The 27,762-nt window shown below is 44.5% G+C and overlaps 1 protein-coding gene across 1 annotated transcript; it reads left to right on the forward strand.

Annotated features, from left to right (window-relative positions):
• Nucleotides 1-265: 265 nt before the first annotated feature.
• On the forward strand, nucleotides 266-27,762 carry TRPV1 (transient receptor potential cation channel subfamily V member 1). The gene is given in 15 exon segments (XM_044249240.1): nucleotides 266-702; nucleotides 1,471-1,637; nucleotides 1,714-1,866; nucleotides 2,346-2,486; nucleotides 2,620-2,918; nucleotides 3,464-3,643; nucleotides 5,084-5,242; nucleotides 6,606-6,701; nucleotides 8,270-8,340; nucleotides 12,986-13,151; nucleotides 13,582-13,648; nucleotides 16,361-16,683; nucleotides 18,117-18,244; nucleotides 18,792-18,907; nucleotides 26,877-27,762. Coding segments are annotated over 15 exon segments (2,526 nt in total). The 5' UTR covers nucleotides 266-415; the 3' UTR covers nucleotides 27,050-27,762.

Below are 27,762 nucleotides of genomic sequence, written 5' to 3' on the forward strand. Positions count from 1 at the left end.
GTCAATAACAGCTACTCCCATCGTTCCCTTACTTTGATCTTGGAGGGAGGCAGAGCAGTGGTTAACATTCTACTTTGCAGAAGAGGCACCTGAGGTCCAGAGAGGAGAGCAATACATTCAAGACCTTCAGAGCCTGATGACTCCAAGCTAGGCGACCCATTCACCCCTGAGCCCCATGCCCATGGGTCTACTAGGCCAGCTCACGCCTGGGGTAGCAGGTACAGCACCTCTGGAAGCTTCAGTTCTAGGGGGCTAGTGCCGACAGCTATTGGACCTCTGGGGTGTGCTGCTTCATAGGGGCTTTTGCAAGGAGGGCAGATATGGGCTAGAATCATGCTGTCTTTGAGCTGGGAACAAATCTCATCTTGGTGGCTGCCTGCAGGCTGTCTCTTAGGCCACAAAGGATCTGGCAAGGATGAAGAAATGGGGGAGCTCAGATTCAGGGCAGGCCGAGGACCCATCCCAAGAGGACTCCTGCCCAGACCCCCTGGATGAAGACCCTAATTCCAGGTCAGCTCCAGCCAAGCCCCACTTCTTCCCCACGGCTAAGAGCCGCAGCCGGCTTTTTGGGAAGTGTGACTCAGAGGAGGCTTCACCTATGGATTGCTCTTATGAAGAAGGCCAGCTAGCCTCTTGCCCAGCCATCACAGTCAACCCTGTTGTCATCATCCAGAGGCACGAGGATGGCCCCACATGTGCCAGGTAAGCTGTACCTGGAGCATGGACCCCCTTCTTCACCAGGAGCTGAGCTGGCTCCTCTGGCTGAGGCCCCAGCTATGGAGATACCACGTGGTGCTCTAGCTTCTGGGCCGTGGGTCACAGAGCCAGGGAGCTGGGGACCCTTCAGAAGTCATATGGTCCAACATCTGCCCTCAGCAGCTTTGGGAAACATGGTCATGGATGCTGGTGTATATGCTTATCTTAGCTGCCGGCGGATTTCCAGGTGTCCAGTCCTCAGTGCTCATCAGCCCCAAAGATTTAGACTTTAAGTTGAAAAGCTCAAAGCCGGGAGGCTTTCAGACAAAGAAGGCAGAACCATTCTAGTGAGGAGCCCACCAAGTATGTCCACCAATGCAGGTCAGGGAGGGCTCATAGACTAGCTAACCCCCAGGCCAGTATAGGGACATTTTTTACTTGGCAGTGGCCATCCAAACCCTTCAAACCCCCGTCTCCAGCCCCCTCCAGGACACTGCCCCTAGAGCCCCAGCTCCTGAGCAAGCGGAGAAGTGAGTGGCTTGGGTATTGGAAGTGGTGGCAGTAAAGACTTTCCAGAGGGTGCCTACTGGTGGGCTGGGGATGGAATGAGGGCACTTGCACCCCCACAGTTCCTTGTTACATCAGTTTCCTGGACAGTCACCTAGACTAAAGCATGGGTTTTGTATCACGTATTTTTTCCCTTTTGGTTTGCCTTGGGCTTCTATTGTGCTCCCTGGTCAGAATAGTTCGATGAAGGGGTTTTCTGGCCCCCAGGCAGCCGTCCCAGGATTCTGTCACTGCTGGATCTGAGAAGAGCCTCAAGCTCTACGATCGCAGGAAGATCTTTGAAGCCGTCGCTCAGAATAACTGTGAGGAGCTGCAGAGCCTGCTGCTCTTCCTGCAGAGGAGCAAGAAGCACCTGATGGACAGCGAGTTCAAAGGTGGCCCTGGGGAGCCGGCTTCCTGGAAGGGGCCCCGGCCACTGTGCCCAGCTCTGATCCTCCCTTTGTCTTGCAGACCCAGAGACAGGGAAGACCTGTCTGCTGAAAGCCATGCTCAACCTGCACGAGGGGCAGAATGACACCATCCCACTGCTCTTGGAGATTGCCCGGCAGACAGACAGCCTGAAGGAGTTGGTCAATGCCAGCTACACAGACAGCTACTACAAGGGTGAGGAGGGGGACGGGGTCTGGCATGGCTCTGTCCACCAGCACATTTGGAGCCAGCAGGCATTGTTGTGCCTGGGCAAGCCTCTCGGCTCCTTGCTCCCTATACCAGCCACTGAGGTGGCATCTTCCGAGCCCAGGGGGTCCTTGCCTCCCCTGCCTGCTGGACTTGATTTTTCCTGATGCTGACAGTCCCCTCCTTCCCTCTGTGGACTTGGTGTTCTTTGCCTCCAGAAGCCATGACTACTGTCTCTGCTACTGTTCCTTGATGTTGGGCAGCTTTGACGACTCTAGTTCCCAGTCTGGTATTCCCCTGTGGGTCTCTGCTTCTGCCAAGGAGACTCCCTGGGTCCCCTTTGGGCATTCTGTCCAGCTCTCCTGTTTTGCAGGGGAGTCATCTGGCATTTTCTGCCCAAGTCTTCCCCTTGTACCTGCCCAAGCACAGGACTGTGAGTACAAACCCAACAGCACCCATCTCCACAGGCCAGACGGCCCTGCACATTGCCATCGAGAGGCGGAACATGGCACTAGTGACCCTCCTGGTGGAGAATGGGGCAGATGTCCAGGCTGCAGCCAACGGGGACTTCTTTAAGAAAACCAAAGGGCGGCCTGGCTTCTACTTTGGTAGGGACATGTGGCTTTTTGACAATTGCTAAGGGGAGGTTTGGGGTGGAGACAGAGGGATTTGGAGGCTGGGTGGTCCAGAGACCATGCTACTCTATTCCTGAGGCCCATCATATGCCTGTGTTGGCCACAGGTGAGCTGCCCCTCTCTTTGGCTGCATGCACCAACCAGTTGGGCATCGTGAAGTTCCTGCTGCAGAACTCTTGGCAGCCAGCAGACATCAGCGCCAGGGACTCCGTGGGCAACACAGTGCTGCATGCGCTGGTAGAGGTGGCCGACAACACAGCAGACAACACCAAGTTTGTGACAAGCATGTACAATGAGATTCTGATCCTGGGGGCCAAGCTCCACCCGACGCTGAAGCTGGAGGAGCTCACCAACAAGAAGGGGCTGACACCACTGGCTCTGGCTGCCAGGACTGGGAAAATTGGGGTAGGGGGCAGGCTTCATGGCTGAGCTGGGCTATGACTTTCAAGGGTGCTGTGGGAGGGAAGTGCCTACATTGCTGCATACCTGGGATCACCACCCTGCAGAGCCCTGCTGCCGTGGCACTAGGGGCTATTAGAGGAAACCAGAGGAAGTGTGAGATGCTAAGCAGAAGCCAGGCACCACACCTGTCCTTTTCTGATTTCCACTTCTGAGCAGCACCAACCAAACATGGAGTTGGAGTGAGGTGCTGGCACCTGGGCATGGGGGTAGGTTGAGCCAAGGGTGAAATGGATGTGACCAGGTGTGGTCCTCCAAGTGTGATCAGGCCACCATGGGTCTGATGTGGCTGCAGCTGACGTCTGAGTAAGTGGGCAGGTTGGTCAGGAGGCTGCTTGGATAGAAGTGAGCGCTTTCCTGGGGCTGGGTTTGGTCTCCAATGGGGCTAGGAAGCAGACTTATCATTGAGGTAGAGCTGGGGGCGTAGTGGGGATGTGCCTGGTGGGGGGCTCCAGGCTGGTCTCTCACAAGCTCTTATATCCCTGTGGCAGGTCTTGGCCTATATTCTCCAGAGGGAGATCCAGGAGCCCGAGTGCAGGCATCTGTCCAGGAAGTTCACGGAATGGGCGTATGGGCCCGTGCACTCCTCGCTCTACGACCTGTCCTGCATTGACACTTGTGAGAAGAACTCAGTGCTGGAGGTGATTGCCTACAGCAGCAGTGAGACCCCTGTGAGTGGGCCTGGGTGGGGCCTGGGCAGGGCGGGCTTCTGGCCCCAGCCCTTGTCCTAGCTCCCATCCAGCTTTGCCTGGAAAACCCACTGCTTGGGGCCTAAGCCCTGATGCTTCATCTCCCCATTTATTCTCACTGGATGTTTTCCTTCATCATACAAATAATGTAAGCTAATTTTCCCATAAAAAATATTTCACATAAACAACAAGAGTCCTCTTTTTTTTGAAGATTTTATTTATTTATTTGACAGACAGAGATCACAAGTGCGCTTGAGAGAGGCAGGCAGAGAGAGAGGGGGGGAAGCAGGCTCCCTGCCGAGCAGAGATCCCAATGTGGGGCTCTATCCCAGGACCCCGAGACCATGACCCAAGCCAAAGGCAGAGGCTCAAACCACTGAGCCACCCAGGTGCCCCAAGAATCCTCTTTTTATACCATATAAAAATGTGTGCCTTCTAACTTCATATAAGGCATAATTTGCTTGTAAGTTTTTTATTTTGAGAGTCAGATTAGTCTTTTTCCTTTATAGCTTCGTGTGACCTGTGTCTTGCTTTGCAAGGTCTTTCCCATTTCAAGATTATACACATATCCTTTAGTACTTTTGTTTCACTCCTTTGTAGGTATTTTATGTTTGGCTTCTTAATTTACCTAGAATTTATTTTTGTGTAGGTATGAAGTAGGCATCTTACTTAATTATTTTGTTTCCGAATGAGCATCCCAGGGCCACTTAATGAAGTTAAGTGCTTTGTTAACTACTTTGAAAGGCCACCTCTCCTGTCCATTCTTTCTAAGGTGATACCAGTCTCTGAGGCAGACCTAGGGGGTGGGTCTGTGCTGTCAGTGAGGAGGGCCTGCCCCAGTATCTCATGAGACAGGGGCAAAATTCAGGGGAGAGAGCAGCCTAGCCTGCTTTGCTCTGCCCTATTAGCCTCTGTCTGGGCTGCCATGATGATTCAGGGCCTAGACTCAGAATCCCAGAGGGCTGGCCCATGTAGGAAATGTCTCCAAAAATGTTGGGGTGTTAGATCTAGAGAGGAGAGGGCTATGAGGGCATGGCTGGCATTTTCTTGTCTCCAAAGGCTCTCTTGGGCAGAAATTCAGTACTGGAGTCCCTAGGTGCAGAACAGGGACAACTGGTAGAAAGTAGAGAAGACCAACTTAACTCCAGAGGATAGATCTTCCTGACAGTATTTCTCCCCAGGTTGCGTGAGGCCAGGAGATTCCTATCTCCAAAGGTATTGAAGAAGACATTGAACAGGGACCTTGTTGAGGGAGCTTAAGCTTGGACTGGGGGTGGGGCTTGATGGCCAGCAAAGGTTATGATGATCTGATTTTGGCTCATCCATCTTAGGGATAGTGGAACTTTAAAATAGATCTCTTGGATATGAGATTCTGTGGTTTCTGGCTGGGGAGTGAGTCTTACCTCTCTCTGCTCCCTTTAGAATCGCCACGACATGCTTTTGGTGGAACCGCTGAACCGACTCCTGCAGGACAAATGGGACAGATTTGTCAAGCGCATCTTCTACTTCAACTTCTTCGTCTACTGCTTGTATATGATCATATTCACCACAGCAGCCTACTACAGGCCTGTGGATGGCTTGGTGCGGACTGGGGTTCAGCCTCACGACAGGGAAGTGGGGAGAGGAATGGGCATTCTTATAAGATCGTGGACTCCTTCCCAGTGTGCTGAAGAGATGAAAGGGTTCTGGGATCATGACCTGAGCTGAAAGCAGACACTTAACTGACTCAAGGTGCCCCTTGAGCACATCTTCTATGCCAGGCCCTGGGCCATCCTTCAAATCAGCTTAAGACCAGACTTCTTCCTCTGCCAGGAGCTTTCGACTCCTTTGAGTTACTGAATTGAATCCTTTCCATTTGCTACCCAAGCACTTCCTTTGTTGCCTTTATTTCCAGGGTACCTTGCTTATAAATTTGATATAAAATTCCACCTCCGGGGCACCTGGGTGGCTCAGATGGTTAAGTGTCTGCCTTCAGCTCAGGTCATGATCTCTGGTCCTGGGATTGGTCCCCACTTCAGCTCCCAGCTCAGCAGGGAGCCTGCTTCTCCCTCTCCCTCTCCCTCTCCTCCTGCTTGTGCTCTCTCTCTTTTCCCCAAATGAATAAATAAAATCTTTAAAAAATGAAAAAAATAAACTTCTACTTCTGAGTTAGGTAAAAACCTGGCTTCTATCCACTTAATAAGCCATTTAATAATTTCATTTTATGACAAAAGAGAAACATGCTAGTGAGACAAGTAGTAAAGCAGTATTTTACATACCATTGATGACATGCAGAAAGGAAACCCACAGGAAAGGGTCTGACACACAAGGATGACACACGTGTGTGGAATGTCTCACCTTCCACCAACCATGGAAAACCTTGATGGGTTCACCATGGCCATAAGAGCAGCAGGAAGCATATGGCATTGAGTCTATAGGAGCGTTTCCACATATGCCATCACCCTTCTCCCAGCAGAGCTCTGTGCTGGGACAGCACAGCACTGTAAGGATACTCTGCTTGGCACCTAGAGTCTGCCCCCTTGGGAATCAGGTCCTGCAGAGGGGCCTCCTTGCAAGTGTCCCCAATAATGCACTGTCTTTAATTATGCCTCTCTCTCTCTTTCTCTCTTTTAAAGATTTTATTTATTTATTAGAGAAAGAGAGAGACAGACAGACAGACAGAGCCAGAGATAGCAAGAGAGAACACAACAGGGAGGAGAGGGAGAAGCAGACTCCCTACTGAGCAGGAAACCTGACTTGGGGCTTGATCCCAGGACCCTGGGGATCATGACCTGAGCCAAAGGTAGATGTTTAACCAACTGAGCCACCCAGACGCCCCTATGCCTTTCTATCAGTAGAGGCTGAGCCTTTTGGGCAGGGGTGGCTCTTAAACACAGGGCTTGGAAAATGTTTGTTGAATGAGTGAATAAGTGAATGGAGTCACTAACTTCTCTGCACCTTGCAGCCTCCCTATAAGCTGAAACACACCATTGGGGACTATTTCCGAGTCACTGGCGAGATTCTTTCTGTATCAGGGGGAGTCTACTTCTTTTTCCGAGGGGTAAGCATTCCTTCCCACACTGTGAGTCTCCATTATCACCAAAACAAAAAGCCAAGAGACTCACCCAGTGCTCACTCACTCTTTAATTCATGGGAGAGATATACAGGTGAAGAAGAGAGCTCTCCAGACATTCATGACTGGGGGTTGAGGGTCTGCCCCATGGGTTCCTGTGGACCCAGGATAGTTACATTCAAGGACAGTCAGGACTGAAAGTACAGTTGACCCTAGAATACTACAGGGATTAGGTGCACCAACTGCCCCCACAATCAAAAGTCTACATGCTTACACTTTTGTTTTGTTTTGTTTTTTATTAGTTTCAGGGGATGAACTTAGTGGTTCATCAGTTGAATATAACACCCAGTGCTCATTTTGACTTTTGACTTCCCTCAATTTAACTACTAATAGCCCACTATTGACAGGCAGACTTACCAATAACATAAACAGTCAATTAACATGTATTCTGGATGATATATGTATTGTATACTATATTCTTACAGTAAAGTAAGCTAGAGAAAATAAAATGTTACTAAGAACATCATAAGGAAGAGAAAATACATTTACAGTACTATCTCGTGTTTATAAAAAGAACCACCCAAGTCCCTGCATGAGTGGTCCCTCACAGTTCAAAACCATGCTGCTCAAGGATCAACTGTAATATTTAATTCCAGAAATAGAATGGATCATGACTGTTGTTCATTTGATCCAAACATTCTGTTAAAGTTCAAAATAATGAAAGAAATGTACACATATACTGGCATCATTTTATTTTACCTGAAAATACATGCATCTTACTTGGTACTTCTTCTAACATATGAACAGTCTTTTCTTTGAAGTTTGGACCAATGTTACATGTTACACTGTTACAAATATTTGGAGATTGTTTATGATTTTTCCCCTTAATCTTTTTGATCTAAGCTACACCCAGTATTTCTTAGTGACTCACCATTAAGGAGTCTTTCCAAATTGTTGGACTTTGTCTTTACAGAAGCGACTGTCTTTATTTTGTACTCATATTTTAAATTATAATAAAAGACAAAGCCACAGTAGCAAGTGCAGTGGGCAAAAAGCACTCTCAGCAACCAGGATTCACCAGTGGGAGGGAGTGGAGGGTGTGGGTGTCTGAGACAGGATCTCCTAGCCACCAGCACTCACTGTGGGCATTGGTCAGAATATTTTCAGGGAATGGAGAGCACTGGCTAATCTGGTGACTTTGTTCAGTGGAGGCTGATTAAAGAATTTTTACTAGAATGCACAGTTATTAAAGAAAACTAGGGGAAAATGCACATAGTAGGAAGAAGGAAAAAACTCTCCATCTCATCATTCAAATACAGCAATTAGTAATATTTTGATGATTTTCCTTCCTGTCTTTACTTCTAGGTATTGTTAAAATTCCACTCTCTATTTTAAAAAATCTCTCCTGACCTAGTTACCTGTTAGCCTCACTGTTCTACCCTCGTCGTAATCTGCTTTGATCCCCTCCTGTGTTCCATTTTAGGCCATTTAGAAAACATTGCAAGTGCTCACCATTTAGCCTTTCCTGGGAGCTTACTCTCTCTGTTTGCTTACAGATTCAATATTTCCTGCAGAGGCGGCCATCACTGAAGACCTTGTTTGTGGACAGCTACAGTGAAATGCTTTTGTAAGTGACATTTTGATTCTTATGCCTCCATAACAGACAGCATCTGTTGGCCCAGTCCTAAGATTATAGCCATCCTTCTCACCCACCCTTTCACTCGTGCTGGGCTTGGAACACAGTAGGACCTCACAAGCATGTTGAATGAATGGTGGAAGGCCCTCAGGAAATGTGTGTCGAATGAGCAGATGCCGAGGCTCTACTCTGTCAGAGATGCACCAGGTGCTAGGGAATGACAAAGGTGGGCTCATGGGGCTTAAAGTCTGAGTTACAGTCTGAATACTCTTGTTCATTTTTTTCACAAGTTTGTCCGGCCATTTGGCATCCAGTGAACTGGCACTGGGATACTGAGATGAAACAGATATGATTCCTATCTTCAAGGAATTTCCAGTTTTTAGGGCAGGGCTTCTCAGCCTTGGCACTGTGGACATTTTGGACTGGATGATTCTTAGCTGAGGATTCTAACCTGGAACCTTAGGAAGTTTCCTTGCAGGACCCAGGTTATAAAGGGGGCCTTCAGATGGCAATGTGTTCTTCTCCTGGGATCTCTTCCTTGGACTTTACTCTGATCTACAGGTTTCCCTTATTCCTGAGGCCTCTCTCTCTATTCCTGGCAAATGCAAGGAGCTGATTCTCATCCAGTTGTAGCTAGCTTTTCCCTAGGACTCACAAACCCGACGCTTTTACTATAATCTTGAGATGCTTACACTTTTGTTTTATTTTGTTTTGTTTTTTATTCGTCTCAGGGGATGAATTTAGTGGTTCATCAGTTGAATATAACACCCAGTGCTCATTACATCAATTGACTTCCTTAATGCCCAACACCCAACTAATTACCCTTTCCCCCCACTCACCTCCCCTCCAGCCACCCTCAGTTTGTTCCCTAGAGTTCAGCATTTCTTACGGTTTGCCTCCCTCTCAATTTTCATCTTATTTTATTTAGGAGTCCTATGTTCACCTGTTTTGTTTCTTAAATTTTACATATGAGTGAAATCATATGGTATTTGTCTTTCTCTGAGATACTTAAACTTTAACTTCAAAGAGCAAGATCTGTAGGGTTAGTGCAATGCTGGTTTGCTTTACTAAGAGAAGCAATATTTTCCTACATAGCATTGTGCCAATAGAACTTGGTTCTATTTCTAGGAAGACCCATTGTAGGCAGGTTAGAAATTTATTTTATTTTAAACTACCCATGCACATATGGAAACATTGATGAGTACCAAAAAGCTTATAACCAGTATATGAGTTCCTCATCTTAACCCTTCCCAGTCCTTGCATTCCTCCTTCCCAGGGACAATCACTTTTCATTCTCAAAACTTTTCTTCTGATATTTACTCACCCAGTAGATGAGGATTTAGCATCTTTCTTTCCTTTCTGCTTCCACTTCTCTAGCCTTCTAATATGGTTCATAGTAGTTTTTATTTTACTGGATATTGAGTAATTTACATTCTTTTTTTTTAAGATTTATTTATTTAATTTGACGGATCACAAGAAGGCAGAGAGGCAGGTGGGTCGAGGGTGGGGGAAGTAGGCTCCCTGCTGAGCAGAGAGCCCGATGCGGGGCTCGATCCCAGGACCCTGGGATCATGACCTGAGCCGAAGGCAGAGGTTTTAACCCACTGAGCCACCCAGGTGCCCCAGTAATTTACATTCTTATGTCTCTATAAGTAGTATTCACAGTTAAGCTGCAAAATATACTCTATGTCATTTTTCCCTCTTTCTCCTAAAGTTAGTAATTGTCTTGTTTTTATTTGTTTAGTTTTCTTTGTATCCACTGTTAACTCATCCCACATATCTTGAAACCCCTCAGTACAATTTTTCTCAAACTCAGTCACCTAAATTATATGATTGGAATCCCCTGCTCCTTTTTCTTTTCTGGAGGGGTTTCCTCCTAGAGTGCTGTCCTCTCTTCTAACTGAGCTCTTTGCTCTCTGGGCCTCCTGCTTAGCTGTCCTCCTGGGACTCTTCTTTGCTGCCAGCCTTGGGACGCTCACTGCTTTCCTCTTGGGTTAGACTTACTATCTCTTTCATGGTTTTACTCCTTGTTTTACTTGGGCACATCCTTCAGTATTATCATCTGGTGAAAAGGATGAGCTCATGGTGGAGAGAACACAGTGATGACAGCTCTCACCATACCTGGTTCTTGAATTTCATTGCTGCCACATACACATCCAATGTGTTATCCCTTCACTAGCACCTTGGAGATCCCTTTCACTTCTCTCCTGATTTGGATCCTTTATTTTCTTAACCTTCTGTCTTTCTCTTTACTGATTCCCCTGTTTGGGGAGAAGGCATCCTTTAGCCAAAGAGAGAAGACACATAGTAGGGCAAGGGGGAATAAAATGTATTTCAAATCTGGCATGTCTGAAAATATTCTGCTATACCTTCAAGTTTGGTTAATAGCTTGGTTGGGTATATAGTTCTTCTAAGAACTTGAAGATATTTCTCCATTGTTTCCTTGCTTCCAGTATTATAGACAACAAGTGCAAAACCATTCAGACTCTGGATCCTCCTTTAAGACCTGGTTTGTTTTTTCTCTTTGTAAATCTGTAGTATCTTCTATTTGTTCCTAGTGTTCTGAAACTTAATGATGTGTCTTGATGTGGATGTGTTTTTATCCAATGTCCTGGGCACTTAGGGGGCTCTTTCAATCTGGAAATTTATATATTTTATTTCTTGATTTCTCTTCTGGAACCCTGTGGTATGTATATTGAACTTCTTGACCTAGTCTGAACCAGTTCTTATATTTTCTCACTTGTGTTTTATCTTTTTATCTTTGGCTCTTCTTTCTGGGAGATTCAAATCAACTATAATTTCCAACCCTCCTATTGAGTTTATTATTTTTTATAATTTCCAAGTTATAATTTTTAACTTCTAAATTAATTTTTAATTTCTAAATACTCTCTTTAATTTCTAAATACTATTCAAAATTCTTTGTTCCTTCTTTACGGCATTCTATTCTTGTTTCATTGATACAATCTTCTTTTGCCTCTCTGAGACTGCTAAGAGTTTTTGGTAAATTTTTCTTCTTTTTGTATAGATTTTATTTTCTCCAAGTTGCTGTTTCCCATTTTCTTGTTTTGGTCTATCTTTCATGTTAAAGGATACTTGGAATTTTTTTATATCTGCTAATGAATAAGAGTGGAGGACTGAAAAACTGGTTGGAGGCTCTTTTTAAAATTAAAAATAATTTTTATTTGACAGAGAATGGGAGAGAGAACAAGAGAAAGCACAAGCAGGGGAAGCAGCAAAGGGAGAGGGAGGAGCAAGCTCCTAGCTGAGCAGGGAGCCTGGGCTTGATCCCAGGACACCAGGATCATGACCTGAGCTGCAGGCAGATGCTTAATTGACTGAGCCACCCAGGTGCCCCTAGAAGCTCTTAATGCATGAATAGGGCTTATCAATTTTGAGCTTCACTATAAACTAGTCTATGTAAGCTATTTATTGGAGAATATACAAAGTTAGTCAATTGCATCTTTTCAATCTTCTACCTGAAGGGAAAAAGTCTGGATGCGATATTTCTGAGAATTGAGTGGAAAAGAGGGATTTCTGTAATCTGTATTATATAAAAATCCTGTAGTCTCCTGCTTTCACGTTGTTTGATGAAAGAGGATCCAAAGATCCTCTGTTTCATCTTCTTCAGAGACAAAACCTCCACTCTTCTTTATTTTAGATCTCTTCATCTCTCCTCCAGAGGTCCCTAAGCCTTTTGAGACTCCTTGATTAAATGAAATGGCTCTCAGCTCTCCCCCCACTACAGATTGGAATACGGTTTTGTTGCATCTGCTAAGTCCATTTCCATTTGTCCACCGCTTCCCAGATTCATATGTGAGGCCTCCATTTGCCACCCAACTGGTGTTTTTACCTATCTCAACTGGTGTCAGTTCTTATTTTGGCTAAAGTTCTGCAAATACAGAGGAACAGTTTTTCTTTGCAGTGGAATTCCAATTGATGAGCCAGTCTACTGATGTTAATTTACAGTAGGCTCACATTAGCACAATGGTAATTTTTTGCTGGATTCTCTCATACAAATGGGGTTGTCAGTGTGGTCCATAGTGCAAAGGTAGCTGGGGGACTTTCAGGAGGAGGCCATGATGACAAGGAGACCTGGGATGAATATGTAAAGAAGGGACCACTGGACAGACTCTGACATAGGATTATCAGACTTATTCTACCTTATCCATGGATCCTACTTGGGTAGTCCCCAGCAGGCCAAGTTGCTGAGGGACGTCTTCCCTGGCTCTGCTTCTGAGTTTGAGGGTGTGACCAGCAGACGCCACCTGTGATTTTTCAGGAGTGCATGGCCTGCTCCTCCTTACTGCTTAAGCAGTGTTTCCCAGCCCTTTTTCTTTTATGCCTTTTTAGATGTTTTCTCCCTAATTGCCCCTTCCATTATCTAGTATCACAAATACACTGTATAGTTGTCTGTGTACTGTATTAATATTTGTACTTTCTATAGAGAAAAAGATTTTGTACCCCCCTAACCAACGTTTGCCCTCTTGGGGTCGCTCTTGCTCACACTGAGTATCACGGGTGAAAAGAGGCATGACAGCCAACCCTAGCTCCTACCACAGCTATGGTCTGTACTTCTGAGAGGGTGGCAGGTCTCCTGGGTGCTCACAGACAGAGCTTGCTATCCCTCCACCTCCAGTTTTGTGCAGTCACTCTTCATGCTGGGGACCGTGGTGCTGTACTTCTGCCACCACAAGGAGTACGTGGCCTCCATGGTGTTCTCCCTGGCCATGGGCTGGACCAACATGCTCTACTACACCCGTGGCTTCCAGCAGATGGGCATCTATGCTGTTATGATTGAGAAGGTGGGTGTCAATGTCCAAGTAGGTTCTCCATAGAGCCTGTCTATACCGTGGGCATGTGGGACATGGTCTACAAACTCTGTCCATCCTCTGCAATGTCTGGGAGGCGCTTGTTTAGATCAGGACCCACTTTCCCAGCGTATTCCTCAAGAATCAGGCTATCAGACCCTGACCCAGGCTTGGGGACTCCCCTAAAACTGGGCCCTTCTACATACCAGGCCCCCCTCTCCCACCAGAACCAAGACCAAGGGTGGGAACTATGGATGAATTCCTCATGACCCCAGAACTGAAAGTCACAAAACCAAATCCTCCTGCATGTTCTCCAGCTCTACTTGGGCTCAAAAGTAACTCCTAGGTTGACAATAGTCCTGACCCCTCCCTTGGCCTCACCTGGGACTGGACTTGGTTCTGACAGGCCTGCTCTCTCCTGCAGATGATCCTGAGGGACCTGTGTCGCTTCATGTTTGTCTACCTTGTTTTCTTGTTCGGGTTTTCCACAGGTAATGGGCTTGCTCAGGGCTGGTGGTGGGCAGAGAACCTGCTCACCTCAGCTTCCTGAGGACTCTGCAGGGGCAGGGTGGGGAGAGGCCCACTGGGGTATGTCTGTAGGTGAGAGAGTTGGAAAATAAAGAACACAAGAAATGAGCAGGTGAACATGGAAATGTAATTCATAGAACATTGTAAGCAATTTTAGAGGTATAGCTCCATTTGGCTTAGATTTTTTTTTTACATTTTTACTTTTAATTTTTAAATTAATTAATTAGATTAATTAATTCAGTAAGAGAGAGAGAAAGAAAGAGAGAAAGCAGGAGAGGAGCTGAGGGAATGGGGGAGAGAGAATCTTAAGCAGCCTCCATCCCCAGGGCAAAGCCTGACCTCACAACCCTGAGATCATGACTTGAGCTAAAATCAGGAATTGGCACTTAACTGACTAAGCCACCCAGGTGCCCCTTTTTAAATTTTAATTTTGACATTATTTCAGATTTTCAGAAAACTTGTAAGAATAATGCAAATAACTTTACTTATTACCCCGAATCCCCAAATTTTACCACATTTAAAAATCACATTCTGCTACACACACTCACACACGCACCCACACACGCACGCACACACACACGTGCATGCACACCACCACGACCACCATACTAAAAAAAATAGTAAGCTGCAGACATGATCAGCCCTTTACCACTGGATAAAGTCTGCATTTCCTAAAAACAAGAATATTTTTCTTACATAAAACAGTGTATAATGATCAAAATAAGGAAATAAAACACTGATACAGTGCTACTAGCTAATCTACCAGCCTTATTCAGATTTCACCAGTTGTCCTAATAATGTCCTTTACAGAAATGAAAATCCCAGATCATGTAGTTGTCAAGTCTCTTTAGTTTCTTTAATCTGGAGTGATTCCTCAGTCTTTCCTTGTCTTTTAACCTTAGCATTTTTAATGAATAAAGGCTGGTTTTTACAATGTCTCTCAGTTTGGGTTTGTTTGATGTTTCCTCACTATTAGATTCAGGTATGTATTTTTTTAAATCAGAATATCAAGGAAGTAATGTGTGTCTTCCTCAGTCCATTGTATCAGGAGTCCCACAATGTTCGTTTAGCCCATTTCTAGTGATGTTAACTTTAATTACTTGGTTTTGATGGGTCTGCAAGTAATTATCTTTCCTTTTGGAATCAGTAAGTCAGTAAGTAATTTGTGAGGAGATGCTTTGAGACTAGGTAAATATCCCATTTCTCATCAAACTTAAAACAGATGATTCTCACTTGAATCACTTAATCCTAATAGTTGCCAGATGATGATTTTTTAACTCTGTCATTCCTTCTACATTTATTAGCTGGCGTTCTATTGTAGGGAGGAGCTTTCCATTCTCCTGCATTCATTTATTATTTACATCATCGTGGCCTCACAGATTCTCTTCTGGTTTTTCTTTTTCTTTTTTTTGTTTCATTTTCATGGATTCTCACTTTGTTAAATGAGTCATAATCTTAACTATTACCATCTATCTTGATGCTGAGATTGTCTGAGCAATCATCTTTGGGAGCTTCTCCAAGCTGGTTCCTGAGCTCTTGACACATCTGCAGCATTTCTGGGCATCTGGTTCTGCTTTGATCCTCATCTGAGTCCTGCATTTACATGGCTCACATGCACACCATCCTCTGTCCCCATCCCAGAGCCTGTTTTGGAATCTCTGTCTCAGAGTTATGGACAGTTTTGCCTGGGAGCTTTGCCTGATAGGGATGGGTGTGGGCTCCAGCACCTGGTCTGAAGGCCCTGGTCTGTCGGTACCCATGGGAAGGGATTTGGCCAAGTGGGTTCATGGCTACCAGCTATGCAGGAACCATGGGGCACAACTGTTATGGAAGCTGTCAGACTTCAGATTATTTTTCCCAAAGAAAGGTGTAGTGTGCTACAAGAGGCTATTCTGCTCTGAGCTGCTTAGTCCCTATCATTCTGGAATGAGTTAGCTCTGGGTCACTGACTAAGGTACACAGGCAGACAGAGTGTGATTGAGAAGCTGGGTGTGGATTCAGAACTGATATGTAAAGTTAGGCAGGTTGTGTGCTGTACAAAGGTGATTATATTCACATTGTATATATAGATTTGCATATTTATTTTAACAGTTTTTTTTTCCTAGAAGATGATGATAAAACTCTTAGTGTAACAAAATAGTATACAGTTGACCCTTGGACAACAGGGGGATTAGGAACACCAACTCCCTGCACAGCTAAAAATCTGCAAATAACTTTTGACTCCCCCAAAACTTTAATAATAGCTGACTGCTGATTGAAAGTCTTACCAATAACATAAACAGTTGATTAACACATATTTCATATGTTATATACATACATATATATAAAACATGCTGTATTCTTATAATAAAGTAAGCTAGAGAAAAGAAAAAGTTATTAATAAAATCATACAGAAAATACATTTACAGTACTATACTGTATTTATTGAAAAAAATCTGTGTATAAGTAGACTCATGAAGTTCCAATCCATGCTGTTCAAGGATCAGCTATACTACAATAGTTGGCTGATAGTTCTAAAGAAACAGGTGGTTTTTCTGTGTTTAAGTTCATAAAGAAGTGTTCCATGGCCAAGCAGCATTCCTGCTGCAGACCCGTCCTGGGATATGGGGTGTGTCTGTTGGTGGTTCTGTCTTGGCTTCCATTCAGCTGCACCTGTTCCTCCCTGTGCCCTGTAGCGGTGGTGACGCTGATTGAGGATGGGAAGAATAACTCTGTGCCAGCTGAGTCCACATTGCACAGGTGGAGAGGGCCAGGCTGCCGGCCTCCTGACAGCTCCTACAACAGCCTTTACTCCACGTGTCTGGAGCTTTTCAAGTTCACCATTGGTATGGGTGATCTGGAGTTCACAGAGAACTATGACTTCAAGGCTGTCTTCATCATCTTGTTGCTGGCCTACGTGATTCTCACCTATATTCTTCTGCTGAACATGCTCATTGCCCTCATGGGTGAGACTGTCAACAAGATTGCGCAGGAGAGCAAGAATATCTGGAAGCTACAGGTGGGTCAGTGGGTGGGCTGTGTCCAGCAGGAGGATGTCTGCTGCTCTCTTTGCTGCTTAGCATAGTTAGGTGTGTGACCCCTTGCAGGGTTTGGGGAAGGGCAGAGACCCCAGGCAGCCCTGGGGAATCAAGCAAGAGCATCTCCCCCAGTCGACTCCCTGCTGGCCCCTCCTTCTGGGGTTCACTCCCAAGCATCACCAACTGGTGTTCACAGACACTGTGGTTAGACAGTCCCCAGGGGCAGGAGATGGAGGGCTCATCCCCAGGGGGTGCCCACCTCACAGAAGCTTGGTCTAGGGTGGGCATCAGAGACCATACTTGGGGGGAGCAGCTAGAATGGGGGGAGCTCTAATAACTGCGTTTTTGAGGCACCTGATCCATATCTACTTTCCCGCCTAATAATAAACTGTCATTCTTATTAAGTAGCATTGACTCTATACCAGGTATTGTTTTAAGTGTTTTACATGCTTTCATTTAATTCTCACAACAATGCTATCAAGTGGCTACCATTATCGTTCCCATTTTTGGATAAAGGCACTGAGGCATAGAGAAGTTGGGTATCTGTGTCCAAGATAACTACAGATCTTCCTCAATTTACAATGGGGTTACCTTCCAATAAGCCACCATAATTTAAATATGCATTTAATGCACCCAACCTACTGAACATCATAGCTTAGCCCAGCCTACCTTAAGTGTGCTTAGAGCACTTAACTTCAGCCTACAGTTAGGCAAAATCATCTAACACAAAGCCTATTTTATAATAAAATGTTGGATGTCTCATGAAATTTTTTGACTACTATAATAAAAGTGAGAAGTAGAATGGTTATATGGGTACAGAGTGGTTGTAAGTATACTGGTTGTTGACCCTTGTGATCGCGTGGCTGACTGGGAACTCCCAGCCTCACGAGAAAGGATTGTACTATCCTTTGCTTGCCTGGGAAAAGATCCACGTCCAAAACTTGAAGTATGGTTTCTGCCAAATACATACTGCTTTTGTATCATTGTGAAGTTGAAAGTCATTAAGTTGAACCATTGTAAGTCGGGGTCTATCTGTAATAAGTAGCATAGTCAGTATTCGACCCAAGCAGCCCCATCTTGTGGCCCTGCTCTTAACTACTACACTATGTGCCCCTTTGTGAGCACTTCAGGGAAGAGTCTGGGGCTGGACACTCTACCTCACTTATGGGAGGCCCTGCCCCGACTGGACCTGGCAGGCAGCAGCCGTCCCTGGGCAGGTCTGGGCTGGAGGGGCTGAGCTTGGAGTGTGCACCTGCCAAGCTACAAAAACAAGCTTGACGTAGAAGGCACTAGAGGTCCCGTTCAGGGGCACTGGGACTGGGACTGGAGAGGCTGAGCTTGGAAGCCCCACTGACAGCCAGGGGAAGCCCTGGGATAAGCCCTTTGCCCCTCTGTTCTCTGTGTCTTCTCACAGAGAGCTATTACCATCCTGGACACGGAGAAGAGCTTCCTTAAATGCATGAGGAAGGCCTTCCGCTCAGGCAAGCTGTTGCAAGTGGGGTACACACCTGATGGCAAGGATGACTACAGGTGGTGTTTCAGGTAATGCCCAGGCAGGAAATCAAACTTAGGGAGCTCAGGGGCTTAGCTATAGATATCAGGGATCTACCCAGAGCCAGCTATGGGTACAGAGGACATTTTGGGGCTTTGTGGGCATAAGGGACTCATCTGGAGCCAGCTGTGGATACAGAAACCTGCCTCAGGCTTCCTGGGACCAGTCATGAACATAGGGGACTCTCCCAAGGCCAGCTATCGGTAGGTATGTGGGCTACCCCAAGGCTCAGCTGTGGGCATTAGGAGACCTACAGGAAAATGAAGTGTCCAAAGGGGTCATCCAGTGATCAGGGTCAGAACCAGGAATCCAGCATTTAAAGTCCCTGGGCCTCATGATGTGGTCAAGAGAACAGAGCTTTGGGGGTGGTGTCTAAAAAGCAGGCCCCTCTCAGCCCTCCCACGTACCAGCTATGTCTCCCCATCCTGGTCGATGGGCTTCTTGGGATTGGCCTGTGGTACTAAGCCCTCAACCTGGGAAGCTAGGCATGGTTTTTAGGCCATAAGCTCCTAGCTCTCTTGTCTCCTTGCCCTACAGGGTGGATGAGGTCAACTGGACCACCTGGAACACCAATGTAGGTATCATCAATGAAGACCCGGGCAACTGTGAGGGCATCAAGCGCACCCTGAGCTTCTCCCTGCGGTCAGGCAGAGGTGAGGCATGAGGGAAGTATGCTGTGACATGGAGGGAGCCTGATGTTGGGCAAGTGAAGCCTTGGGGTTCCTTGCTGGCCTTCTTCACCCCACAGCCTGGATTCTGGAACAGCCCCAAGGGTCAAGCACCTGCATACGCTCTGTCACAGGCACTCTTCTGTACTCTCACGCATTCCCACACAGCTGACTGTGCCACATGCCCATGCTCATCAGGTTTGCCAGTACCCTGCCCCAGGCATCTGTCCTCAAGTGCCCCAGTGGAAGCACTTGATCCCACATACAGCCATCTGGGACAGCAGGCCTTGTGGGCTGCCCTGTCTCCTCTTCTTGATCCTCACACCCAGTGTCTATGTTCAGCTGTGTGACTCTTAGGGACACGAGCAGGTACAGGCAAAAATTCACCTTGCATGAACACAACCAGGGAGGCAGAGGAAGAATGGGAAGACTAAAGGGTATATACACCTTGAGCAGAAATGCTCTGCAGAAAGTCACTACCAGGAAAAAAAAAAAGTCCTTTTAACAGTTAATGGTAAACATTGAATAGTACTTGTTAAATTATAGGTCTAATTGAGGACATTTATTTAAAAATGAAGCAAACGTGGTTTGTACTGAACAGATTTTGAGTTATAATTGTGCACTAATTCTTCGTTTTTAGCTTTTAGGAAATTGTGGTAAAATATGTGTAATACAAAAGTTGCCATTTTAACCATTTTTAAGTATATAATTCATGGGTGTTAATTGTGTCCACAATGTAATGAAATCTTCACCGCTTTCTATTTCCAGAACATTTTCATTATTTCAAACAGGAAATCTGTATGAGTTCCTGTTTGAAATAATGAAAATGTTCTGGAAATATAAAGCTATTTCTACCTATTGATTACTCCTATTTCTTCCTTCCCTCACCCCCTGGTAACCTCTATTCTGCTTTCTGTCTCTGTCTCTTTTGTCTCTGTCTCTGTCTCTTTTGCCTAGGGTAGGTACCTGGTATAAGTGGAACACACCTTTTGTGTCTAGATCAATAATATTCCATTGTAGGTATATACCACATTTTATTTATCCATTCATCTTTTCAATCAACATCAGGATTGTGTCCACTTTTTGGCTATTGTGACCATTGGTGGACATAATTCTGTTTGACTTCTGGCTTTCAGGTGTTTTATTAATTAATTAATTAATTAATTAATTAATAGAGAGGCAGAAAGGGGGTGTGGGGCAGAGGAAGAGAGAAAATCTTTTTTTTTTTCAGGCTTCTCATGAATTTTTTTAGTCTATTCTGTAAAAAAATATGTCTTACAGTTTATTGCTGAAATTTAGGAACATGAAGATTCCCAGTCCATAGTTTTAAACCTAACAACTATGAGAGAGAATCTTAAGCATACTCCACACCCATTGTGGATATGGGGCTCAGTCTCATGACTCTGAGGTCAAGACCTGAGCTGAAATCAAGAGTCAGATGCTTCAGTTCTTTGGATAGAAATGAAACTGCTGGATCCTATGGTAATTCTGTGTTTAACTTTTTTAAGGAACTGCCAGAATGTTTTCTAAAGTGGCTGTGTTTCTGTACACTCCCACCAGCAAAACATGAGGGTTCCACATCCTCACCAACACTTGCTGTTTCGTGGGTTTTTGTTGTGGTGGTGGTGGTTGTCGCCATCCTAATGGATATGCAGTTGTATCTTATTGTGGTTTTGATTTGCATTTCCCTAATGACTAATTATTTTGAATATCTTTCCAAATGCTCATTTGTCATTATAGGTACTCTTTGGAGAAATGGTTATTCAAGCAACCTGCCCATTTAAAAATTTGTTTTGTTGTTGTTGAGTTATAGAAGTTCTTTATACATTTTGGATATTAATCCTTTGTCAGGTATACCATCTGCCAGTGTTTTCTTCTATTCTCTGAGTTGTCCTTTGATATAAAAGTTTTTTTTTTTGATGAAGCCCAGTTTATCTATTCTTTTCTTTTATTGCCTATTCTTTTGGTGTAATATGTAAGAAATTATTGCCAAATCCAATGTCTTGAAGATTTTTCCCTACTTTTTTTTATAAGAGTTCTATAGTTTTAGTTCCCAACCATTTCCATGTTGATTTTTTAATTGATTCACGATTTTCTTTTTTGCTATAAACCTTGGACTGTTTCCCAGAGTTGTGACAATATTGGTTCCAAAGTTTCTGTTTGTTTTTTTGTTTGTTTGTTTGTTTTTTGATATTGTGGGGGTCTAGGTTTTGGGAACTACCTACTTTACCATTTTGCTGGTAATTCTTGAACAAAGAATGAACCAGATGTTGACTGTTCGGGGTTTTTCTTTGGCAGGGTGGGAGAAAGGGCACTATTTTCAGATCAGCTTGCCTGATAGAATGATACTGCATATTTCATATTTGATATTGCTTCATAGACTCTTTTTTTTATTTTAAAAATTTAAAATCAACTTTATTGAGATATAATTTACATGCAGTAAAATGCACACATTTTAAATGTATAGTTTGGTAAGTTTCAGGAAATATCTACTCAGGGAACCACCACCCACTCAACATACAGAACATTTCCATCATGCCAGGAAGTACCGTAATGCCTCTTTGTAATCAGTTTTGACCTCCCCATCCCAGGTAACTACTTGTCTAATTTCTATCCCTGTCAATTAGTTTGATATCAGCTTTTGTTTACTTGAAAATGTGAATTTCATTCTCATGTTTGAAGGATATTTTCACTGGATAGAGAATTCTGGGTTAACAGATTTTTTTTCCTCTTTTTAAAAAAAATTTCCAACATTAACTTTTTCTCCACTGTTTCTGGCCTCCATTGTTTCTGATGAGAAGTTGCTCATTATTTGCATTCCTGTATGTAATTTGTCTTTTTCTTTTTGGCTGCTTTCAAAATATTCTCTTCATCTTAGGTTTTCAGCAGTTTGAGTAAAACGTGCTTTGGTTTATCCTGTTTTTTGCTCTATCCTGTTTAAGATTCACCTGCAATTCTTGGATCTGTACATCAGAGTCTCTACATATATTTTGCTTCATTGTCCCTATCTACTTTGGGGGGGACTCCAATAACATATATTTTATTTTATTTAACTTTATTTATTTGAGAGAGAAAGAGAGAGGGAAGGAGAGAGTAGGGGGAGGGACAAAAGGAGCAAGAGAAAGAGAACCTCAAGCAGACTCCCTGCTGAGTGCAGAGCCTGACACAGGACTCTATCCCAGGACCCCAAGATCATGACATGAGTTGAAATCTGAGCTACCCAGGTGCCCCACAAGTATTTTAATTTTTTAGATTTTATTTATTTATTTGACACACAGAGAGAGATCACAAGTAGGCAGAGAGGCAGGCAGAGAGCCTGATGCAGGGCTCAATCCTAGGACCCTGAGACCATGACCTGAGCTGAAGGCAGAGGCTTAACCCACTGAGCCACCCAGGTACCCCACCCCTACATGTATTTTATTTTATTTATTTATTTTTTAAAAAACTTTTTATTTTTTATAAACATATATTTTTATCCCCAGGGGTACAGGTCTATGAATCACCAGGTTTACACACTTCACAGCACTCACCAAAGCACATACCCTCCGCAATGTCCATAACCCCACCCCCCTTCTCCCAAACCCCCTCCCCCCAGCAACCCTGTTTGTTTTGTGAGATTAAGAGTCACTTATGGTTTGTCTCCCTCCCAATCCCATCTTGTTTCATTTATTCTTCTCCTACCCACTTAAGCCCCCATGTTGCATCACCACTTCCTCATATCAGGGAGATCATATGATAGTTGTCTTTCTCTGCTTGACTTATTTCACTAAGCATGATACGCTCTAGTTCCATCCATGTGGTCGCAAATGGCAAGATTTCATTTCTTTTGATGGCTGCATAGTATTCCATTGTGTATATATACCACATCTTCTTTATCCATTCATCTGTTGATGGACATCTAGGTTCTTTCATAGTTTGGCTATTGTGGACATTGTTGCTATAAACATTCAGGTGCACGTGCCCCTTCGGATCACTACGTTTGTATCTTTAGGGTAAATATCCACTAGTGCAATTGCTGGGCCATAGGGCAGTTCTATTTTCAACATTTTGAGGAACCTCCATGCTGTTTTCCAGAGTGGTTGCACCAGCTTGCATTCCCACCAACAGTGTAGGAGGGTTCCCCTTTCTCCACATCCTCGCCAGCATCTGTCATTTCCTGACTTGTTGATTTTAGCCATTCTGACTGGTGTGAGGTGCTATCTCATTGTGGTTTTGATTTGTATTTCCCTGATGCCGAGTGATATGGAGCACTTTTTCATGTGTCTGTTGGCCATCTGGATGTCTTCTTTGCAGAAATGTCTGTTCATGTCCTCTGCCCATTTCTTGATTGCATTATTTGTTCTTTGGGTGTTGAGTTTGCTAAGTTTTTTATAGATTTTGGACACTAGTCCTTTATCTGATATGTCGTTTGCAAATATCTTCTCCCATTCTGTCGGTTGTCTTTTGATTTTGTTAACTGTTTCCTTTGCTGTGCAAAAGCTTTTGATCTTGATGAAATCCCAATAGTTCATTTTTGCCCTTGCTTCCCTTGCCTTTGGCGATGTTCCTAGGAAGATGTTGCTGCGGCTGAGGTTGAAGAGGTTGCTGCCTGTGTTCTCCTCAAGGATTTTGATGGATTCCTTTCTCACATTGAGGTCCTTCATCCATTTTGAGTCTATTTTTGTCTGTGGTGTAAGGAAATGGTCCAATTTCATTTTTCTGCATGTGGCTGTCCAATTTTCCCAACACCATTTATTGAAGAGGCTGTCTTTTTTCCATTGGACATTCTTTCCTGCTTTGTCTAAGATTAGTTGACCATAGACTTGAGGGTCTATTTCTGGGCTCTCTATTCTGTTCCATTCCTACATGTATTTTAGATCGTTTGATATTGTCCCACAGGTTTCTGAGGCTTTATTTTTACTTGATTTTTTTTCTATTTCTCAAATTTGAGAATTTTATTGTTCTGTCTTCAAGTTCAGCCATCTGCAAACTATGATTAAGCTCATCCAGTGACTATTATATTTCAAGTATTATGCTATTTGGTTTTCAAGTTTCTATTTTTTTTTTTTTTTACGGTTTTCATTTCTTTCCTAAGATTCTCTAGCTGGTCTGTCACCAAGATCCTATTTTCCTTTTTTTTTTAAATTTTTTTAAACATATAAATAATAGTTAATTTAAATTCTCTGCCAACTACATCTGGGCCATCTTTTTTAAAAAATATTTTATTTATTTATTTGACACAGAGAGAGAGAGAGATCACAAGTAGGCAGAGCATCAGGCAGAGAGAGAGGGGGAAGCAGGCTCCTTGCAGAGTAGAGAGCCTGATGTGGGACTCGATCCCAGGACCCTGAGACCATGATCTCAGCCGAAGGCAGCAGCTTAACCCACTGAGCCACCCAGGCGCCCTGAGTGCCAATCCAATCTTATCTTGGAGACAGTTTCCATTTTCTCCCTCCTTACTGTGAGTCACATTTCCCTGTCTCTTTGCATGTCTAGTAACTTTTAATTATCACCTGGGCATTGTGGATAATATATTTTAGAGGCCCTTGATTGAATTTTTGTTTTAGTTGGCAGTTCAGTTATTGAGCAAATCACCCTGAACTTGTATAGGCTTAGTTTTAAACTTTATAATGATAGATCTGTGAAATGCCAAGGTATTTTCCAATTCCATCAAACTTGTGGGACTCAACCTCCAAACTGTTTCCACTGAAGTTCTTGCCAGGACTTGGTTTTAGGCTTTGATAGGGTGGGTCTTGGGTAGACCTTACTCTAGGGCATGTAGAGTAAGTAGGGCATTTCTGTGTTTTAACTTGATCCTCAGAGTAGAAAAAAGGTATTAAGGAGGTCTCCCCACTGAGTACTGGTCAGCTTCCAGTGTTTCTATCCCACTGTCAGCCCTATAGTGGCCCCCGTCTGGTAGGCCTTATGCAGTCTCACATTGTGCGGGTACACTCCAGCCCTCAGCCCAGAGACTTCTAGACCTCCACCATTACATTTCTCTTTTTCCTCTTCTTCTGTGCCCTGTCTCACAGATTCTAGCTGCTTCAGCTGTCCAAAACCCCAATCTCTTCTTCCTTAGTTCAGAGGTACTGCCATGGTCTGCTTAGACTCCAGCTCACTACACCACAGTCAGAGAAATTGTCCCTATGCAAACCATCAGGGAAATCATGGGGCTCAGTTTGTGGATTTCACTTTTTCTCAGCAACTGCAGTTTTCAGTCTGTATCCTATGCCTGAAAACATTTACTGCAAATACATTTTCATGCTTTATGGTTGTTTACAGCAGTGTGGGTAGCTCAGCACTACATACTCCATCAGGGCTAGAAGTAGAAATCTTTTTTATCAAGAGCTTTCTTCAATCCTGTAATTTTCCCACTAGTTTCATTAGAAGCACTTCCTGTGTCATGCCATAGTACTTACTGATTATCTCTACAATTTTTATTGATCTAACTTTACCACAGAGCCATTCAAAGATGATTTTGCCTATAATTTGAGCAGTCTTCCAATATCAATCTTATTGACTTCATGAAATCTCCCATCTTTTAAAGATTTGCTATTGTACTTTGTGGTTAATTTGCATTGTGTTTGCATGACATTGTTGGCTGTTTATAACATTGCACATTCACTGTGTATTAACAAAGATATTGTTGAAGTAGCAGGGATATACACATTCTTGTTACTTGGATTGGGGTAGGAGATGGTTAGAGGTTCCCTGATTTCACATTTATAATGAATTAGTGAATATTTCCTGAGGATTTTGATTTTTTTGTACAACTTTGTAGCAGTGTACACTTTAGTAATGAATAGTCATACAATTCAGATAACATGGGAACTTTCCTACCTACAAAGTGTATATGATTGGGAAGGGGCAAAGGAATACATTAGAGAAAGGCCAGGGAGGAAATCAGGTAATAGCTGAGCTGGGGAGAACACTTCAGAGAGTCTTGGCATCAGGGCTGTGGGAAGCGGGCATGGAGAACCCTGTGCCTCCTTTCAGGGCTTTTGAGCTAGGGCTGGGCCAAGCAGTCTCTGAGGCTGCATGTTGCCAACACTGAGCCAGCTAGAAGATTGTGTCTCAGTGAGACCTGGCCTATATCCCCATGAAGTCCTGCTTCAATGCCTGGGTTCTTATTTAGCAGGTGATGCTTGGGAGCAGGCCAACATCAGCCTGCAGGCCTGGGGTAAACACCAAGACCTGGAGAATTTGGCTGGAGTGGTCATGGTGGGCCTAGCTTCCCATATTCCTGATGCCTTTGACATGTGGTCAGTGTTAGACACCAGCAGAGGAACCCGAATTACGGCCTGGGGGTTAGAGGTATAGAAGGTATAATCGAGGCTGGTTTTCTACAGAGATTAGATCCAGGGTGGCCAACCAGAGGGCTTCGCTGTGGGAGGGGAACATGTACAGCTTTCCCTCTTGGTTGTCAGTTTGCCTAGGTGGCTGGGAAGCTGGAGGGGCCTAGGGAGTGAAAGCTGGATTCTTTTTAGGAGCTCCCTGTGGACACAGTAGAGCCCCATTTAAGACCTAATGTCTCCATGTTTTCTTTGGCATTGTTCGCAATATGCTATGCTCTGGTGGGTCCTGGTCCCCAGATCCTGATTCTCTGGCTGGTTCATCAGCCTACAGCTGACCTGATGTGGAGCCACCATGGGCAGACCACAGTGTTGCTCTGTGGAGATCTGTCCTCCCTCCCATGTGGGCAGGGAGGAGATGGAGACTGGGAAAGGCAAGCAATAGACTCTGATGAGGTCGCTGCAAGTCAGGGTGAGGGGAAGGAAGAGGATTTAGGATTTTCCAGAGTGGAAGAAGCTCCTTAAGCAGGCAAGGGAAGAGGAAATGGCAGCTATCCCTATGTCTCAGGAAGGACCAAAATGTCTGGGTCTCCTTTAAGAGAACTACAAGTTGGTAAGGCCAACAAATAAGTGTTCATTTCTGCGTGCTGCATCCAAGGCAGTAATGATGTTTTACCCTTTAGTTTCAGGAAGAAACTGGAAGAACTTTGCCCTGGTTCCCCTTTTAAGAGATGCAAGTACACGAGAAAGGCCCTCTGCTCAACCAGAGGAAGTTCATCTGAGACACTTTGCAGGGTCCCTCAAGCCAGAAGATGCTGAGGTCTTCAAGGATCCTGTTGCTTGAGGGGAAAAGTGAGGGACCCCTCTAGGGTACTTCTAACACTGTTGGGCCTCAGAATATCTCACTGTGGAGGGAACAACAGGGCCCTCTCAGCAGCCTGGCTTGGCCTGTGCCTGTCCAGGCACTTTCCTCACCTGCTCTGCACAAGCTACGGGAAGCATTGTTGGGTGCATGGGGAGAGCTAGTCATCCAGCCTCACTGTCCCCAAGGGAGTCTTCCACCAGGAAATTATTTTGCTCTCATATTTTTACTAACTTTGTTAGGTATCATGAATGATGAATCTTGTGTGGACATATGTGATGCCATTGTTTTATTTTATATGACTAGAAGTGAATGTAAATGAGGCCCAGGAAAACACCTCTTGGACCAAAACAAAACATGTCCTTTGATGTAAACTGCTGCAGCTGTTCTCTGTGTTGTGTTTAATACCTCCTCCGAAACAGAGTGGGCTGGGGGGGGGTGGTCATTTATATCTCAGAGAAGGTGGGGGAAGGCTGGCCCTATTTCCAGCTCTGCCAGAATCAGGTTTTGCCAGAGTGACTTCCTCGTTCTATGTGATACATCATGGCCCCCCCCAACAGAACTCTTTTGCTGTCCAGATGAAAGTACAGCACGTGTCTTAAAAGCATGTGGCAAGAATTTTTTCATGGTCTTCCATTTGTAGCAACTGTAGTCCTACTCCCCCGCAGTGGTCCTACTTCCACCTCCATGCATCCTGTCACTCATCA

Source organism: Neovison vison, chromosome 5, assembly GCF_020171115.1.
Source record: "Neovison vison isolate M4711 chromosome 5, ASM_NN_V1, whole genome shotgun sequence".
Classification (NCBI taxonomy): domain Eukaryota; kingdom Metazoa; phylum Chordata; class Mammalia; order Carnivora; family Mustelidae; genus Neogale; species Neogale vison.